This window comes from Herpailurus yagouaroundi, unplaced genomic scaffold, assembly GCF_014898765.1.
Source record: "Herpailurus yagouaroundi ecotype Mexico unplaced genomic scaffold, PumYag 196, whole genome shotgun sequence".
In the NCBI taxonomy this organism is placed as follows: Eukaryota; Metazoa; Chordata; class Mammalia; order Carnivora; family Felidae; genus Herpailurus; species Herpailurus yagouaroundi.
Genome location: NW_024412427.1, coordinates 15928297 through 15948134, shown reverse-complemented (window position 1 = coordinate 15948134; position 19838 = coordinate 15928297). Strand labels below are relative to the sequence as shown.

Genomic DNA, 19838 nt, shown 5'->3' with positions numbered 1-19838 from the left:
AAGAAATGTAAGTATTGATACGAACTATCTGGATGAACCTCAAAAACATTGAGCAAAGAGAAAGAAGCCAGAATCAGAAGGACCCGTTATAAGATTCCTTTTATTTGAAATGTCCAGAATAGGTAAGATCACAGAGGCAGCAGATGAGAAGCTACCAGGGCGTAGGGATGGGGCCAAGGGAAATAGAGATTGATTACTTAGTGGATATGGGGTGTTTCTACCTGGTGATGAAAAGGTTTTGAAACTAGAGATGGCTGGTTATTGCACAACATAGTGAATGCAACTAAATACAGTTGGCTTCTAATGGTCACATTAAAGTGGTTAATTGTTAATGTTGGGTGAATGTTGCCTGAATTAAAAAGGAAGGAAGAGACAGTTTCTTTGTGGAGAGTTTACCAAGGCTTTTTATTGTGGGCGGGATATGTTAGCAGAGGAAAAGGCCGAGGAGTAAGGTGCTTGGCGGTAGATTTTGGCAGAAAAATCAGTGGCTGGCTCAGACAGTGTCACCGGAACCTATACCCTGAGTTGCACAAACTGCAAAGCAAGGCTGAGGCACCCGCCCCCCTCCCCCGGCCAGCTTCCCATTTGCCTACCAGGTATGACCCAGAAGGGTTTTGTATTCTTAGCCTGAGCTGGAAGGCATAGACTCTTATTTTACCACACACAAAAAACATTTTCTTCAACAAAGGAAAAATATAGAGAGTCACGCATTGCCAAGCAATTAGCAAAGTAAAACTACTAGATGCTTACAACTGTCCTTGAAAATCCATAAAACCCTCTTGAAGTATGGTCTGCATGGTTCTGTGTATACAACCATATGCAGAAAAATCCCTAGGAACCATTTACTAAACAAGAAAAAGAAAAAAAGTCTGCTGTCAGACATCTGGGCATTCCAACTATTTTCTCTTGAAGATAATTCCTGTGTCTCTGGTGGTGAAAGAGGTTTGGGATTGAATGTACATTTTGACCTGCCTGTAGGCTTTTCTCGGCTCTGGTGTTTGTATTAAGCCTTTCTAACATTAGTTCAGTTAGTAAATTGGTCTGTGGCTTGAGGATTGAAAGAGACAACAGAGTAAAACCATCAGGTTTGCTGTGGGTTTACATCCAAATTCTTGGTCAGACCCATATGCATACTATTCCGTAGTTTATATATTCTGCTGGTTTCTTTTAAGAATACTTAATTGTATAAGTGTTCATTTAAGAATGACTGTAGAGGGGCGCCTGGGTGGCTCAGTGGGTTAAGCGGCCGACTTCGGCTCACGTCATGATCTCACAGTTCGTGGGTTCAAGCCCCACGTCGGGCTCTGTGCTGACAGCTCAGAGCCTGGAGCCTGTTTCAGATTCTGTGTCTCCCTCTTTCTCTGACCCTCCCCTGTTCATACTCTCTCTCCATCTCAAAAATAAATAAATGTTAAAAAAAAAAAATGTAGAAAAAATACTCGGTCCTAGCACTCTTAACGTTCAACGTGAATCTTTGCCTCCTTGGGTTTTGTGATCTTGCTATAGCCTCAACTTTCTGTTTGTTTTAACATCAGAACATCTCCAGATCTTTGCAAACATTATAATGACTTTAGTGTCTCATTAAGGGAACACTGAACATATCACTGTTTACTTAACCAGATCTTTGCAGTTGGACATTTAGCGTTTTCACTGTCCAATAACATGATAATCGTACTTGTGCATAAAGATCATTCTGTTTTTAGGTAATTCAAAAGGAGTTTCTGAGTCAAAGGTTGCAAATGTTTTCGTTAACGTTATTAAAACCCGAGTTGATTTGTCCTGTTCCAAAACACACGACTACACTTTTCACAGAATCCTCCTGAGAATTGATAATTGTCATTAAGAAGAAATACACTCCTGAAAATGGTATATCGTTGTTATGTCATTGTGTTCTTTTTATTTCCAAGGGGGGGGATTTCTTTTTCTTTATTTTTGTCAAAGTGGTAGGTTTTATTTATTTATTTATTTATTTATTTATTTATTTAGTGCCAGTATGGGAGAGGAGCAGAGGGAGAGAGGGAGAGAGGGAATGCCTTCCAGCTCAGGCTAAGAATACAATACAGGTTCCATGTTCTGCTTAGAGCCCAGTGAGGGGCTGGATCCCATGATCCTGGGATCATGACCTGAGCCAAAATTGAGTCGAACAGTCAACCAGCTGAGCTACCCAGGCAGCTTAAATTATCAATTTCCTCTTTTGTGTATGTCTTTAAAAGAACTTTTGGGGGCGCCTGGGTGGCGCAGTCGGTTAAGCGTCCGACTTCAGCCAGGTCACGATCTCGCGGTCCGTGAGTTTGAGCCCCGCGTCGGGCTCTGGGCTGATGGCTCAGGGCCTGGAGCCTGTTTCCGATTCTGTGCCTCCCTCTCTCTCTGCCCGTCCCCCGTTCATGCTCTGTCTCTCTCTGTCCCAAAAATAAATTAAAAAAAAAAAAAAAAAAGAACTTTTGTGATAGACGTTTTCCTGTTATTACCTAAGTCCTAAGAATGATGATGGATGGATGTCACCTGATCCTTCTTATTTTGGGAATTCATATTATTTCTGATTTTTCATGACTACAACCAGGCAGTAATGAATATTGCGTGTAGAAATACTTTCTCTTTGGATTTTGTAAGTTTTTAGGAGAAATACTCATGATTCAAAGGCGGGCACTAGAAAGAAGGAAGTTCTCGTTTACTGAATGGGGGTGTGTGCCTACACCCTCTGGAGGAGCTATGTACTGGGCTCAGCCAGTTAGGTTGCCTGTAGGGAAAGGAATCTAGTCCCAGGGGAACAGACATGAAAGGAAGATCCCACTGTATACCATGTAGAACATTTAAACTACGAACCATGTGAGCTCATTACCTCATTAAAAAAATTCAGTACGTTTTAAACGTTAAAAATGGCGAATAATGAGTGTACTTAAAAACAAATCCACCAGGAGGCAGCATTGCTCTGTCAGGAAGGGAGCCTCCAGTGTCTGAGCTCAGTCTTGCACCTGTGCTGGGATTGTGGGTTGATCTTTTTTCTTCCTCATCTTCTGTATTGTTCTGATTTTCTACAAAGACCCACACGGAGATAAACTACACTTTATTTAAGCAAAGGAGGAAGTGTCAAGCCCTGCCCCTCTTTGGCTGTGGGCCATGCCTCTGTACGTGTGTATAAATTCCTGAAAGTAGATTACCAAAGAAGAGAATGGATACGCTTAAAATGCTGATAGATACACCAAATAAATAACCCTCCAATTGTGTTATCTTGCACCGTTTGTAACAGTGTAGGCAGGTGCCTGTTTCTCACGTCCTTGCCGAGTCGGTGTGTTGACACATTGTTAGATCTTGTTCAATCTGATAAATTAAAAAAAAAAAAAAAAGGCTTGTTTTAATTAGTAAATAGTTAGAAGGAAGGATAGTGATGTTTTCATATATTTATTTTTTTGTGAGAGACTCTTCCCACTCTAACGAGGGCAGGAAATTCATCCACGTTGTTTCCCATGGCTTTGTGCACTCCACACATGTTGAATGAATGAAAGATAAATAAATTTTCTAGGCTCTGGTTTCCTCATTTGTAAAATGCCAGCGTTGTCTTGTTGGGGGGATTGACACCCCTCCCATCCAAATTTGATTGAATAGCTGGGACTGATGACCCTACACACACATCAAGGGGATATGAAAATTTTTATTGTTGACATAAAGTGGCTTTTGTGGCAGAGCTGGCAGGCTCCTAAGCAGGTGTGAAAATGGCTTGAGAGAGCAAGGAGAGGTGACTGTCCCATTTTATTGTGCTTACAGGGTGGGGCTGTGGTGAGGGTCCCTTGAGAGGGACCACACGTGCCAAGGGAGGGAGCCCAAAGGCTTTCTTGTGGGCTTCAAAGCTGTTAGCAGTGAAACATAAAAAAATGAAATTGGACTTTGTATTACAGGGTGATGGAACAGCACCTCACTGAAGATTAGACGACGTTATATAATATACATAATAAGGTTAGCACAAAGGAAGCCGGTAAATACTTGTCATTAGTATTGTTCTTGAGTCTTTCAATTTTAACTTTGTAAAGGGATTTTTTTCTTTTGAATATAACCCTAGGATATTTTTTTTCAGGAGTGGGATCTATAGTTACAGGGTTTGGCTACTCTTATGTAGGATGTGGCTTGTTTTTTTCATCCCGGTGGATTAGCTACAGTGCTTTGCATGAAGTCAAAGATAGAACATGCTCATTTCCAGAATGCCTTGTATTGCGGGCCTTGCATAGTGCTGGTGCTTCACATGTGTTATGTCAGGGAATGCTTGTTGACATGAAGGAGAGAGAATATCCCTGGGGTGTGGGGTGGGGAGGCTGGCTGGTAAAGCTGAACATATGCATGTTCTATGATCCAGCATTTCCACTCGTAGATGTGTACCCAACAGAAATGCTGGCATATGCTCACAAAAAGAAATACACAAGAACGTATATAGATAGCAACCCTATTCATACACAATAGCCCAAACTGGAAACCACCTAAATATCCATCGACAGTAAGCAGCATAAATTGTAGTATACAGTTTGAAAGATAGGAAAGATAAATTGCAGTATACCCACACCGTGCAATATTGCACATCAAAGAATATGACAGATCTACAATAATTCGCAGCAATATAGATGAATCTTCTATTCGAAATGTCAAGTGACAGGAGTCAGGGCCAAATAAAAGATACATATGTGCAATTCCATTCATATAAAGCACAAACACTAATCTTTGCTTCCACAATTTAGGATTATGGTTACTCCGGGAGGGGACACAAAGGGAGCTTCTAGGGTGCTGGGAATATTCTATTTCTTGATCTGGGCGCCGGTTACCTAAGTGGGTTGTTTGTGAAAATGCAGCAGTGCTGCACACTTTTGATATGAATACATTTTTGTATGCATGTTAAGCCCCTATAAAAATTAAAATGAAATTTTCATTGGGGGAAAATGTAAAAGGAAGCTTCCCACTATGCTAACTGTGGTAGTGTCTAGGCGAGGAGACTCTGGCTGGTATTTTCCCTACTCATTCTGTATGTTTTTTTTTTTTTTTTACATTTATTTATTTTTGAGAGAGAGAGAGCACAAGTGGGGGAGGGGCAGAGAGAGAAGGAGACAGAATCCGAAGCAGGTTCCAGGCTCTGAGCTGTCAGCACAGGGCCTGACATGAGGCTCGAACTCACAAGCCATGAGGTCATGACCAGAGCTGAAGTCGGACACTCAACCGACTGAGCCACCCAGGCGCCCCTCTTTCTGTATGTTTCTGATTTACTATAATTCATTCATTCATTCATTCATTCAATAAGTATTTACTGCATGCCTCCTATGTACTAGGCACTGATCTATTCAACTCTGCTGGGTATAAGAATGAACAAAATAGGAGAATTCTCTGTACTTGATGGACTTACATTCTCCAAGAGGGAGATGGACACTAAATAATAAACATGTAAGTAAATTATGTCTAATGGCAACAATTGCTACGGAGGAAAACAAATCAGAAAGGGAGATGCAAAGTGCTGTGAACATGGTACTATTTCATTAGGGTGGTCAGGGACCGTCTTCTGATAAAGAGCAGTTTGAGCAGAAACCTGTTAGAATAAGGGAGCAAACCTGGTAGGTGTTGGTTGGGGATGGACCCTAAGGGTTCCAGGTGGGTGGTACAGAGACTGCCAAGGCACTGAGGTCGGAGCGCTCTGTATTTTTCAGAAAACGTCAAGAAGGTCACAGACCCAGTTACAAATTTATTCCATCTCGGCTCCAAACCCACCTTTGTCAGTAGAGGGCGCCGGAGAGACACTGCAGGATGAAGAGGGCTTGCTTTCTCGCTTCCGGCGTGCTCTCGGCGGGCTTCTGCAGTTTCCATTGCTTCCCCAGGGCCCGGCTCCCACAGCCCCGGTGGTCTCGGCAGCACCAGGCTTCAGCAGGGAAGATGGCTTTGTTAGCACTGGCGCCTGCAATGCACCGGCCATCGGCAAGCACCCCGTGACCAGCAGCCTCGCCAGGCACCTGTCTTGGACGGTTTTGTAAGAGCATTTCGAGGGAGATACCTCACCATGAATGGCTCTCCCTTGCACCCGGAGAGGGCAGATTTCCAGCAACTTCCACTAGTGAAGCACCACAGTGACTTCTCTGCCAATGTTCAGCCATAGCATATTCTCCCCAGTAGACGTGATCTCGACCTTGTTGGTGGGGGTGGGGCGTTGGGGGGGGGGGTAGTGGGCTCTTCCTGGGGCTCTCTCCAGCCTAGGGCTAGCAGCCTCTTGTTAAATATGAAATTCCTAAATTTTTTGGAGGGCTCTTTCTTTCTTTTTTTTTTTTTTTAATTTTTTTTAAAATTTCTTTTAAGTTTATTTTTGAGAGAGAGAGAGACAGAGCATGAACGGGGGAGGGTCAGAGAGAGAGGGAGACACAGAATCAGAAGCAGGCTCCAGGCTCTGAGCCATCAGCCCAGAGCCCGACACAGGGCTCAAACTCACAGACCGCGAGATCATGACCTGAGCCGAAGTCGGACGCTTAACCGACTGAGCCACCCAGGTGCCCCTGTTGGGCTCTTTATTTCTTATTAGCCAATCTCCGATTACTCCACCCTCGTTAGAGTCATTAATTCTTTATATTATACTTTCCCCATACAGATTCAGCATGGTAGCTCCTGACTGATCCACTCACTCTGGCTCTGGAGGAGTGGTAAGTACGAGAATGATAGGAGAAGCCAGAGAGCAGCCAAGGGGGCGCCAGAGGACCCTTGCTTTCACTCTGTGTGAGATGGGGCGCCCATGGAGGGGGTGTGAACAAAGGGATGACAAGACGTGACTTAGATTTGGAAGGCTCCCCTGATGGCCTCGGGGAGGAAGGAGAGAAGGCAAGCAGGAGCAGAGGCAGGGGAACCAGCGGGAAGGCGACGGTAATAGTCTAAGCAAAAAATGGCCACGGCTGGGATCTGAGTAGGCTTTTGGTGGTGGAGTCAAAAGGCATATGAATTCTGTACCTTTCGAAGGTGGAGCCCACAGGATTTGCCTTGGATGTCATGAGACGGGAGGGAAAAACGGGTAAAGAATAACTCCAAAGGGTTTTTGACCTGAAAGGCTGTAAGGAGGGAGTTCCCATCTGCCGTGGGAGGCGACGGGAATCAGGGATTCGGTTTTGGATGCGTTAAAATAGACACAAATTGAGAAGCATTTATTTAAGAAAATCTAGCAGGAATCCACGGCATTTCAGCTCAGAGCAGCTGGTCTCCCTACCCCCAGCTCTGTGGTGCTACCGGGGCGAGGCAGGTCATGAGGATTGCAGCTCTGTGGGTGAAAGGGCCAGACTTTTTTGTAGAAAAGGGCAGAAAACTACATGCTCAGGGTTGGTCTCAAACCCAACAGCAAGATCAGTGGCAAACTATCAGGCAAGGCCAACGTCACAGTCGTAAGACATGACGTCCATACTGGTTGGGGCAAGCAGCAGACTGGTAGACCAGCCAGAAGTTTAACAACGAGGGGCACCTTGGGTGGCTTAGTCGGTTAGGTGACCGACATCGGCTCAGGCCATGAGCTCATGGTTCATGGGTATGAGCCCAAGTTGGGCTCTGTTGCTGACAGCTCAGAGCCTGGAGCCTGCTTCGGATTCTGTGTCTCCTCTCTCTCTAACCCCTCCCCTGCTCAGGTTCTCTCTCTCTCAAAAATAAATAAACATAAAAAAATTAACAATGGATATCTGGGAAGGAGGCAGCCAGAGTGGGTCTTGATTAAGATCCTACTTAAATCCCTTGTGGGCTGGAAGGCTGAGGTCATACCCAAGGCTGTGATCACCTAAAGGGAGATCAGAGGGCACACCGGCCAGCTGTTCCCTGCTGGTTGACCCTGAGGTGTTGTAAACACAGAACTTAAAAGATGGGGCCCACTTGTAAACTGCCCGAATTTTGCATTCCTGAAACCACCCACAGATTCATTAGCAAAGACTAGGAGCCCCGCCGCTCAAGGTGTTTCAGCGCAAGCTCTTGACTAATCTGCTGACCCAGGGATGACCTCTAAGAAGTCAGACTTAAAAACAAGGATCAAAAACACAACACCCCCAAACTCCAAGTGGAGAAATCAGTCACCACACAATGCAAGGGAAATAGACTTCATAGAATGAATCCAGGCAAACACATCAAGGACACAAAGAAGCAAATAAACAGCGGTAACAATTGCCTCTCCCGGGAGGGATCAGAATTCAATGTGAGAGCATTATCTGATGTAAAATTTATAAGACCTGCAACGCGCGTGCACACACATATACACACACGCACACACACACAAGCTAGGAAAATGTGACCTCCCTTCTCCCCGCACCCCCCCCAGGGGTAAAAAACAACAACAGTCAATACACACAATCTCTGAGCAAAGACTTCAAAGCTGCTCTTATCAATTCACTGGCCTAACAGATCTATAGGACACCCTGTCCAACAACAACAGAATACACAGTTGTTTTTTGGTTAAGTGTATGTATTTTGAGAGAGAGAGAGAGAGAGCTGAAGGGGCAGAGAGAGAGGGAGAGAGAGAGAATCCGAAGGAGGCTCCTCGCTGCCAGCACAGAGCCGGATGTGGGGCTCGAACCCACGAACCGTGAGATCATGACCTGGGCTGAAACCGAGAGTCAGACACTTTAACCGACTGAGCCCCCCAGGCGCCCCCCGGAATACACCTCCTTCTCAAGCACACGGTAACATTCTTGAGAGTGGATGATATGCTACACAATAAAGCAAACCTCTATCCATTAATTTTTTTTAAACTTTTTATTTTGAGATAATAATAATTCACGTGCAGTCGTAAGAAACAACACAGAAAGATCCCAGGTACTCTTTAGCCAGTTTGCCCCAATGGTAACATCTTGCAAAACCGTAGGACGGCCTCCCAACTAGGATACTGGCGGTGACAGAGTTCAGAGAGTCCACATTCGCATCATCACGGGGATGCTTGTGTTGCCCTGTTACAGCCACATTGACTCTCTCTCGCCTTCAGTCCTCCTTAACTTCAGGCAACCACTAATCTGTTCTCCCTTTCTAGAATTTTGTCATTTCAAGAAAGTTCTAGAAATGGAATCCTATACTGTGTCACCTATTAGAATTGGCTTTTTTTTTTTTTTAATTCGGCATAATTCTATGGGGATTCCTCCAGATTGTGTAGGTATCCTTTGTTCATCCCTTTTTATCTCTGAGTAGTATTCCATGCTATAGATGGACCACTGTTTTTTGTTTTTGTTTTCAAAGTTTATTTATTGATTTATTTTGAGAGAGAGAGAGCAATCAGGGGAGGGGCAGAGAGAGAGAGAGAGAGGGAGAGAGAGAGAGAGCGAAGAATCCCAAGCAGACTCTGCGCTGTCAGTGCAGAGCCCCATGTGGGGCTTGAACTCCCAAACTGTGAGATCATGACCTGAGTCAAAGTCAAGAGTCGGATGCTTAACCAACTGAGCCATGGAGGCACCCCAATTGTTGAATTACTTAGCAATGAAAGGACATCTAGGTTGTTTCCAGCTTGGGGCTGCTACAAATAAAACTGCTAAACATCCATGCACAGATGTTTATATGCACACAAGTTTCACTTCCTGGAATAAATGCCCAGGAGTGTGATTGCTTGCTTGTATCTTAGTGGCATATTCCTCCTTCCCTGTCTTTCTTCCTCCCCCTTCTTTTCTTCCTTCCTCCCTCCCTTCCTTCCTCCCTCCCTCCCTCCTTCCCTCCCTCCTTCCTTCCTTCCTTCCTTCCTTCCTTCCTTCCGAAACCACCAAATTATTTTCCACAGTGGCTGCAACATTTTACATTTATTCCAGCAAGGTAAGAGTGATCAAGATTCTCCTTACCAGCACTTGGCATTGTCACCTTTTTAAAACGTCAGCAATTATGTTGGTATATAGTGACATCTCATTGTGGTTTTAATTTGCGTTTCCCTAGTGGCTGATAATATTGAATATCCTTTCATGGTTTTTTTTTTGTTTGTTTGTTTTTTTGCCATCTGTATATCCTCTTCATCGAAAAGGTTATGTCTTTTGCCCATTTTCTTAGATTGCTTTTTACTGTTGGATTCTGAGAGTTCTTTATGTATCCTGGATTCTAGTTCTCTGTCAGATACGTGGTTTGCAAACGTTTTTTTCCCCCAGTATGTAGCTTGTCTTTCATTCTTTCCACAGGATCTCTCGCGGACGCACACATTTTGAATTGTGATGAAGTCCAATTTATCAGGTTTTCTTGCTGAGATTTTGATGGGAGTTGCATTAAACCTGTATATCAATTTGGGGATAACTGACTTAACTCTGCTGAATCTTCCCATTCATGAAAAAGAGATGTCTCTCCATTTATTTAAATCTGCCTTTGTTTCCCTCATCAGTATTTTTTAGTTTTCCGCACGGAAATCCATACGTTTTGTTAGATTGACATCTAAATATTTCATGTTTATGGACTGTAAATGTAAATTAAAAATAAATTTGGTTTGGATTGTTCGATGAGAGTCCACAGGAGTACAGCTGATTAAAATATTGGTTCCCATGATTCTGGAGGCAGACGGGTCTGATATATACATCCCGTTGGTTCTGTTTCTCGCGAGAACCCCGGCTCACACAAGCACCCCCATTACCACAACCACTTTTCCACCTTGCCTGCTTCGGTTTGGGAAATAGTCTCGTAACCCACCAAGCCTCGCCAGTGAAGAGGAGACCAGGGATCTTTTGCGGGGACAGTCTCTTAGGCCTGTGGCAGAGGCAAAGATAACGTGAAGGGGAAGCTATTGGAGGGGTCAGGGTCAAGGTACTGGCCTCTGAATCTCCCTTGTCGGTTACCATCTCGAGACTGAAGGTTAGGGCTGCTGACCCATATCAAGAAGGTAGTGAGCTGCAAGACACTTTGGGCACATTGGCCTTCACTTTGTTCCCGGGGTGTCCCAGGACAAGGTCGTTTTGGCCTCAGCGTCTCCATGAATCAGACTTCTTGGCTGCAAGCGGAAGAAACTGATCCTTGTCGGCTTAGGCAAAGGGGATGGGGTAGAAATTAAGGGCAACCTGGAGAAGATAGTAAGACACGGAGCAGACATCGGGAAATAGGGGATTCGACGAGTCTTCAGAGGGTCAAGAAGTAGGCAGCCCGAGACGGCACGGCAGATTGTGTCTTTCCAGAAATATCTACGGCGATATTTTCGGTACGCCAAGCTCTTCCAGAATCTTTGCACCTTTTTTTTTTTTTTTTTTTTTTTAAATCATGAGCTGGGTCTATTTCTTCTTGAAACTTGGAGGAACTCTGTAAGTGCCTTGACGAACAGGATGTGGCAGAAGTGGCACTGGATGACCTCTAACCCCAAGGCATAAGGGCAATATGGCTTCCGTCTGACTCTCTTGAGATGCTTGCCCTTCTACTGTGTTGTGGGGAAACCCAGGCCACGTGGAGAAGCTATAGGTGGGCGTCCTGGCTGACAGCCCAGCGTGGTGCTTGGCCAACAGCCAGCATCCATGGCCAGAAACGTGAGTGGATAAGCCTTCAGACATCCCTTCGATTTTTTACTTTTCTTAAGTAAGAACACGGATTCGATTTTTAATCATTAGTTTTGTTACTATTAAAATGTGAGCTTGGATACCACTTCCTCGGGGAGTCTTTCTCTGATGCTGCCATGGGGACAGGTGCCATCCTAGCCCCCACGCCTCGGGGACATGTAATTAGCTTATTTACAGATTTGTTTGCTTGTTTCCTCTTAGGTCTCCTTTTACTTTTCGCACCCTTTAAGGTGCTGTGATTGAATACCTGTGTCCGCAGGCCGGAAAGTCATCGCCCTGGGCAGAGGGACCTTGTAATGTTACTGCTCTGTCCCTGGGTTGGACAGAATGCAGGTGGACGTGGCGACACATTGTCCAGACCTTCCTTCAGTGGACGGCTTGTTGCACCAACTGCTGGGGGTGCTGCCTGCAGATGACCGTCACTGTCAACCCCCTCAGGGATGGCCTCCACTGTCGGGAGCTATCTTGCCCAAAGTCACACCTCTTCGGGAGCCAATCGGCGACGGATGCAGGCGTAGGAAGGCCCAGCCATCTTGGCCCAACTTAGGACAACTCTCAAAAGGCCATGTTAGCTCCACAGCTGCCCGTGGGGTGGTCCCCAGCTGGCACTGGGCCAGCATCAGCACTCTCTTCCTCTCTCTGCCTATCCTGCTTCGTCCCCCTCCCTTCCACTGTGTTGACCCCCAGGTCATTCCTTACTAAATGTCCTGCACCCTACACTCCAACTCAGAGGGTCAGCCTCCTGGGACGTGAAACTTGGTTCAGCCAAGCCTGAGGAAGATGGGCAGTCGGCACTTGCTTCAAGGATGGGGTGTCTGGGGCCACTGTGGGGGGGAGACCATCTTGGTCTCCCTGCTGAAAGGAGCGTCCCTTTTACTAAGCGTGGGAGATCCGCTCTGTTGTACTGAGCCCCCAGTACCCCTTCCTGCTGCTCAATCCTGAGGAAATGGCTGCCTCTTCTGAACCTCCAGCTGCCCCTCTTACATGGACAGGATGAGCATCCAAAACCTAGGCTTGGAAAGGGGGTCCTCCACGCATCTGGGTTCTCTAAGCTGTTCTGCTGTGTAGACTCGTCAGAGAAATGCCTTCACTGAAGCCTTGGTCACAAGGATCACCCACCCCTCACTGTCTGTGTGTTTGCCTGACGCCCTTTTAGCAAAGACTCACCACATAAATTGTTTCCACGGAAGTCCGTATTCAGGAGGTATCTCACTGCCTGTTTTGGTGTTCAGATGACTTAAATTCCATGACTAATCGTAATTCTTTTGACTGTCTGGGACATTTCAAGCTGATTTCTCTGACCTGTGCAGTTGTCCTCAGGTCCTGGTGGTCTCTACTCCAGTCCTCGTTCCAGAAATCTCTGTCCTGTTTTGATGCCAAGAACAGGGTCGTGTGTAGTAAGCGGCTGGGGGTGTTTTGCAAAGTTAACACTGTTTCCATTTTCAGAAAGTAAATAACCCCTGGGCTGGTGGTAGGAGGCCCCTGATGACCGTGATGGGATCAGATTTGGGGTTTCATCCTCAAATGCAATCCGAGCTTGATGGCCTCTCTCCTGCTGTCCGCAGGTGCTGGTCGTGGGTCTTCACTGAGGGAACATCTCCCATTGCTTCAAATCTAATGATTTCCAGAACATGACTTTGGGAGTAACACTTTGGTGGTAGAAATGGCATCCACGCGGACCCCAATTCTGTCTGTAGCTCCCCTATGGCTGTGGACAAGGCTCTTCCCTCTACGTAAAATGGGAGTGTGGAGGGATGTGTGGGTGTCAGCTCTAACACTTTCGGGTTCCTCTTCAACGCTGGGAGGACATTCTTGGATCTGGATCTGGTCAGAGGGTTGAGGACCTGAGATGGAAGCAAGGAGAACCCAGGGGTCGGCCAGGGTGATGGTGGGCTGGCAGGGCAGGGGTGGCAGAGCTGGGTGGGCCACGGTCACCGTGATGATTGATCAGCCTCCCGGCAATGACAGTGATGGATGACGGGGGAAGAGGTTCCCAACATCACTCATCGTCCAAAAGTTTAAGGATTGCTGAGTCTAACACCTTGTTTCACAGACGGGGAAACAGGCCCAAGAGAAGAAGGGACTTGCCCATGTTCGCAAAGTGGGGCAGAAACCGAAGCAGGACTGGAACCCAGGCCTCCTGGCTCCCACGCAGGAGAGGCAGAGAGGTGGACAGGGAGGGACCAGGGACCATCTCCTCCCCTCTCAGCCCCTGGTGGTGGCCAGTCACTTGGCTGTGGCCACGTGGATGATCACAAAGCCTTTGATGTCTGGGAAGTAGGGGCTGACGAGGTCCACCTGCAGCTGCCTTGGGCCGCTCTTGGAGGGGGTGATGTTGAACTGGACCGAGGCCCTCTCCTGAGGCTCCAGGCTGGGCACACTGGGGAAAGCGGATGGGAGAAAGGCAGACCATCAGCCCCCTCTCCTTCTGAACCTGGCCTGCCCTCTCCAGAGCCCTTGGGATCAAGGACACACCTTGAGACTTGACATTTAAGCCTCACCAGTAGGCTTCCAGCATAATTTTCCCTTCCACCACTTCTCACCTCTTTCCACCCAACCAGGCTTGTCTCCTCCCTGTGCCCTGAACTTACCTTACACTTCCTCTCTCTGGGCTTTTGTCCGCACTGTTCCTCCCACCTAGGTTGCCCTTTCTATTCCGATCACAACCAAGGGCCAGATCAAGTGTCTCTTCTTCCAGGAGACCCTCCCCGACAATACCAGCCATTGAGACCTCTGACTGGGAAACCCTCCATGCTTCTTGGTACCTGAAAACTTCTCAAGTCAGCATTCAAGGCCCAGCTCAAATATCAGCTCCACTGCAGCTTTTCCCTGGTTCCACCTCATCCCCAATTAAGGGCTACTCCTGATTCTCTGGACCCTGGAGATCCATTCCTCTGCACAAATCACACGTATCTTCATTTGAAGGACCACCTGTCTAGGAGAACACTTCTCCAGGCAGAACCCCATCTGTTCGTCTTGGTGTTCCCAAAGTTGACACGTGGCTCAGAGAAGAGGTCATTATGATTAAGGATCATGTGAACGAGGGAGCGTGTGGATGCAAGAACGAAGGAGTGGATGGTTGAGAGTAAGTCAACAAGTGCATGAATGAACAGAACATGCGTGAATGAGTGGGGGAAGAAACCAGTCAAGACTGAGTTGAGCAGACAGATGAAGTGAATGAATGAGGGAATGAGTGAGTGGATGAGTTCCACAACTAAGCTAATGATGGAAGGAAGGAAGGAAGGAAGGAAGGAAGGAAGGAAGGAAGGAAAGGATACATAAATGAAGGCTGATGTAGGCTGTGAGCTGGTTCCTGGGAGTCCAGGGTATCTCCCGCACCCCTCTCTGTTGGTAGCTTCACCATCCTATAAGGAAGGTGGACTTTCCACTCCCAGGCTGATACTTACTCAATGCTGAGCTGTCCCTGGAGAAGGCCACTGCCCTCCACCATCAGCATACAATCCTCCACTGTCTCCAGGAGGGGGTTGACCACCGTCACTTTCACCACAACCGCCACCCCTACCATGGCTGGGCCCAGCACCTGGAGGGGTAACACCCATAAGTCATCTTTCTCCTCCTCCACACTCCCCCAGGAAACCTATGGGGCCCGGCTGGGACGCCGGTTGGGTCGTGGCATGGGCATTAATCATGGCATCCTCCCACCCCCTCAGTGAGCTCCATCATTATATCTATCCCCCTGCATCCATGCCACCTCTCCACTGCCAGAGCTCATGGCACAACCCCCCCGGCCTCTGATGCCCTCCCTCAGCTGTGAACGGGGACTTCCAGGAATGGGGGGTGCAGACTGGATTCACCTTGATGGTGATGACATCCTCCAGAGTGATGTCCTTCTCCACCAGGAGCTTCTCTCCTTTGGTGACAAAGCACATCGCAGCCAACAAGATCTTCTTGTCCTCTGTCAGGTCTTCCTTATACTGAGAGTAAGCTATTGTGATTGGGATCTTTTTCTCTGGAAGGGAAAGCAGAGGTGGGAGTTAGGGGTCCAATGTTTTCTTTCAACGGGATCCAGAATGAGGCGGAAATCTCAATTCCTAGTTATACTCTCTTTGATCCTTGTCACCAAGCTGGAATGGGCATTATTAGTACCAGTTCACAGATGAAGACACGTAAGGCTCAGAGAGGTTAATTTCTTGTCCAATAGCAGACAGCAAGTAAGTCAAGGAGCCAAGATGAGGTGGGATTCAAATTCAGGCCAGTGGGCTACCTTCACACCACACAATTTCTCCATGAACTCCGGAGGTGTGTTTAAACTTCCCCTCATCATTCCAGATGGAAATCCCCCAGTCCATTATGTATTCCTCCCATTAGGAATCCACTCCCCGTTTATTGAGCACCTACTATGTGCCAGGTGCAGAGAAGAGAGAGGTCAAAGGTCTGCCTCAAGCTTCCAATCCAGTGAGGAGGCCAACTTCTTTGAAGCTTCTCCAAATCCTCCCTCGCCATGAAGGCCCATCCTAGTCAGCCCCACCAGGGGTGGAAAGCCTTCACGGACACCCCACTCAAGTGATCTCGTGCCCTCTGCCTTCTGAGCTCCCATGGTCCTGGGACCCTCACCAGCCACAGACACCCTGCCTATGCATTTCCTTCTTTCGAGCAAAGCCACAGCTGATTGCCAGTCGTATTTGGATTTTTTGGACCACCGTATATTTTTTCTTTTAGGTACGATGTGTTCTTTCCAACTTGCTCTAGGTCCTACCACCCCCCACTGCTCTTCCTGTAATCCTGTTTCCTTCTTGTCCCTGAAGTCATCTGAGTTTTCAACGTGTGGATTTGGGTCCTTAAAGGATTTGAACTTGGTTCACTCCATGCTCCCCCAGAGCACATGTGCATACAGTAGATGCTTCCTGAATGCCCAGATGCTGATCCATTTATCAAAATTCTACATTGTTTTATGGGTTTCCTTAGTCCAGTAGGCCATTACTAAGACTCCTTACTACAATCACAGCAATAATTAATAATGGGAAAAGCTGACTTTTACTAACTTCGCTGCTGGGCCCTGGGGATCCAGCATATTCATCAGCTAATTCATTCTGTCTGTACAACAATTCCATGAGCAAGTATTATTATCCCCAACTTCTAATAATATCAATAACACTGTCAGTCCCTGCAAAAAATCACACGTTCCTTAGGTTGTAAGAACTATGCCAAATGCTTGATATATTTTACATCATTCACTCCTTGTGTGGTGGGAGATGGGTGGTTCCCAAAGTGTGGTCCTGGGCCCAGGGGCACTGGCATCATCTGGGAACTTGTTAGAAATGCAAATTCGGGGGGCGCCTGGGTGGCTCAGTCGGTTGAGCAGCCGACTTCAGCTCAGGTCACGATCTCGCGGTCCGTGAGTTCGAGCCCCGCGTCAGGCTCTGTGCTGACGGCTCGGAGCCTGGAGCCTGTTTCGGATTCTGTGTCTCCCTCTCTCTGACCCTCCCCCGTTCATGCTCTGTCTCTCTCTGTCTCAAAAATAAATAAACGTTAAAAAAAAATGCAAATTCGGGGTGCCTGGGTGGCTCAGTGGATTAAGCGTCTGGCTTCGGCTCAGGTCATGATCTCACGGTTTGTGAGTTGGAGCCCTGTGTTGGGCTCTGTGCTGACCGCTCGGAGCCCGGAGGCTGCTTCGGATTCTGTGTCTCCCTCTCTCTCTGTCCCTCCCCCGCTCACGCTCTGTCTGTCTGTCTCTCTCAAAAATAAATAAACATTAAAAATAAAAATAAAAATAAAAGAAATGCAAATTCTAAGGCTCCGCAACAAAATATTAGTGACTTGAATCCCGCAACGTATACACAGAACTATCTATTTATTTCAAGATTATGCCTCTATTAAAATGATGCGAATGAAGAGCTTATAAAAATATTTAAAGAACAATGTGATGTGGAAAGAGCGGAAAGATGTGGAAAGAACAATGTGATGTGGAAAGCACTAATGAACATTAAGCATGCACAGTTTAGTTAGAGCTGTTTCGCAAAAGGCAAGAGGAATTAAAAATATGGAAGGAAAACATGGTAACAATTTGTAGGTGGGTGGCAGGATCACGGGTGACCTTTCCCTGTGCTCTCGAAATCCTTAATGAATATATACTACTTTTTTAAAATATTTATTTATTTTTGAGACAGAGAGAGACAGAGCATGAACAGGGGAGGGGCAGAGGGAGAGGGAGACACAGAATCTGAAACAGGCTCCAGGCTCTGAGCTGTCAGCACAGAGCCCGACGCGGGGCTCGAACTCATGGACCGTGAGATCATGACCTGGGCTGAGGTCGGATGCTCAACCAACAGAGCCACCCGGGTGCCCCTAGCATATACTACTTTTAATATGAAAAAAAAAAAAAAAAAAAAAACCCAGGAGAAAGCGTCTGTTACTATTTCCTTATGCAGTGTTATTGTGTGAGTTGGGTTTCGTGAAAAACAAAAAGCAAAAACGTGAAAAGGTGCGTGACATCTCCTCTACGTGTTTTCACTCAGTCAAAACACACACGCTTCCCCAGAACCGGGCCCAGGGGAGCAGTTTCTTTGTTTAATTGAATCCTGAGAGTTCAGAATGTCATGTGAGGGAGGAGAGGGAGAGGGGTGGGGGAAGGGAGAGGGTAGAGGGGGAGGGGCGAGAGAGGGGGAGAGGGAGGGGGAAGAGCAGGAGGGGAGGGAAGGGAGGAGTGAGGACAGAGAAGGGTTGTAGGGATGCTGGCTCATGTGTGCAGAATTCTCGGGACAGACCCTTGCACCTGCAACCACGTGGCAGCCATTTCTTACTGGTCCACGCCTCTCACACAGGACTCTTGTAGCCAGACGGGCTCCAGAATAAGTTGGATGTTAGAAAGGTAACACGGGGCCTATGTCGTGAAACGCTCCCAGCAGGTATTTACTCGGGGTGTCAATATTCACATGAACTGCTATCCCCTCTTCTTCATACGTTTGTCACCAGACGGTCAGGGGCTTTTATTATTAGTCCCATTACTTAGCCCCTCTGAGCTCAGTTTTCTCACTCGCCAAGTGGGGACGAGAGGCAGGCACTGAACAAATGGCCAGAAGCATGCCCATCTTTCCTGGGAATGGAGCAGGATGCTGGGAAGTCCCGCCCCGTCCCCCCAACTCCCGCCTCGGTCCCCCCAGTAAGGGCTTCCCACCGAGCGGAGCTGCGGCCTTCCTACCTTCTTCGGGCCCCAGCCGCACCGTATGGGATTCGTGCAGGATCTCCGCCACCGGCCTACGGGTGTAGAGAATGGTGGCGCCGCTCAGGTTGACTCGGACCCTCTGGGCCCGGGAGGTGAGGTTGGCCAAGCACAGGGCCAGTCTCAGGTCGTGGCCCAGCATGGGCGGCTCCAGCATCTTGAACTTGCCGGTGATGCTGGGCTTGGTGGCGGGCTCCAGGAGGTCCTCCCGCCAAAGACCACGGCCGCCGGCCCTGCGGACCCGGCTCCTCCTCCCGGAGGCTTCCACACCGAACAGCTTCCTCACGGCCTTGCGGTACACCTGCCTCTCCTTCCGGGATCCTGCAGGCATCGTGCAAGGTGAGGCGGGCACCCCTGTCCTCCTCCCCCCCGTCCGGGGGCCCCCCGGGGCCGTCCCTGCCCATTTCCCTTCCTCTCCAGACAAAACCACCGTTTACAGACCGACAGCCCAGGAGCCAGAGGCGCACCTCAGCCAGGTGCCCTGTGTTCGCTTCTGGGACCATTTGAATACGTTTCAAGTCAGTCGCCAACAACTTCAGATCGGGAAATTTCGCACAAAAGTGCAGGTTCGCGGCTTCCCTGACGACTGGGTCGGAAGACTCGTGACGCGGATAGCTGACGCTTTTGTACACTTGCTATGATGTGCCGGGTTCTACAGTTCTAGATGCTGTATTCTCCCCGAGGAGGTCAGTACTGCTATCATAATTGTTTTATAGGTAAGGAGATATATATGTATGTGTATATACACACACATATATATACACACATAAATATATATAAACATATATATTTATTTATTATTTACTTATATTATTTTATTTTATTATTATTATTTATTTTTATTAATTATTATATTATTTTATATTTTATAGGTAAGGATATATATGTGTGTATATATAGTGTGTATATATATACACACATATATATGTTTATTTGTTCATTTATTTATTATTTACTTGTATTATTTTTATTTTATTGTTATTTATTTTTATTCATTATTATATTATTTTATATTTTATAGGTAAGGATATATATATGTGTATATACACACATATATATGTGTATATATATGTATTCATTTTATTCATTTATTCATTATTATTTTATATTTCATAGGTAAGGATATATATACATATGTATGTATATGTATGTATGTATATGTACATATATGTATGTGTGTGTATATATAC

General features: G+C 46.9%; 1 protein-coding gene and 1 long non-coding RNA gene across 2 annotated transcripts in view; one reads left to right on the top strand and one right to left on the bottom strand.

The window, feature by feature from the left end:
- The first annotated feature begins 6439 nt into the window (after nucleotides 1-6439).
- Nucleotides 6440-10428, top strand: LOC121012403 (uncharacterized). The gene is made up of 2 exons (XR_005782089.1): nucleotides 6440-6653; nucleotides 10119-10428. It is a non-coding gene; the product is annotated as an uncharacterized LOC121012403 (long non-coding RNA).
- A 1060-nt stretch (nucleotides 10429-11488) lies between these two features.
- The window catches only part of TGM6 (transglutaminase 6), a 38168-nt gene continuing 29818 nt past the window's right edge, over nucleotides 11489-19838 (bottom strand). The window contains exons 10-13 of the mRNA XM_040447493.1: nucleotides 18628-18969; nucleotides 15284-15438; nucleotides 14876-15009; nucleotides 11489-13848 (exon numbers count right to left, since the gene is read on the bottom strand). Coding sequence (XP_040303427.1) covers nucleotides 13695-13848; nucleotides 14876-15009; nucleotides 15284-15438; nucleotides 18628-18969 — 785 coding nt within the window. The 3' untranslated portion in view covers nucleotides 11489-13694. The remainder of the gene's footprint in view (nucleotides 13849-14875; nucleotides 15010-15283; nucleotides 15439-18627; nucleotides 18970-19838) is intronic.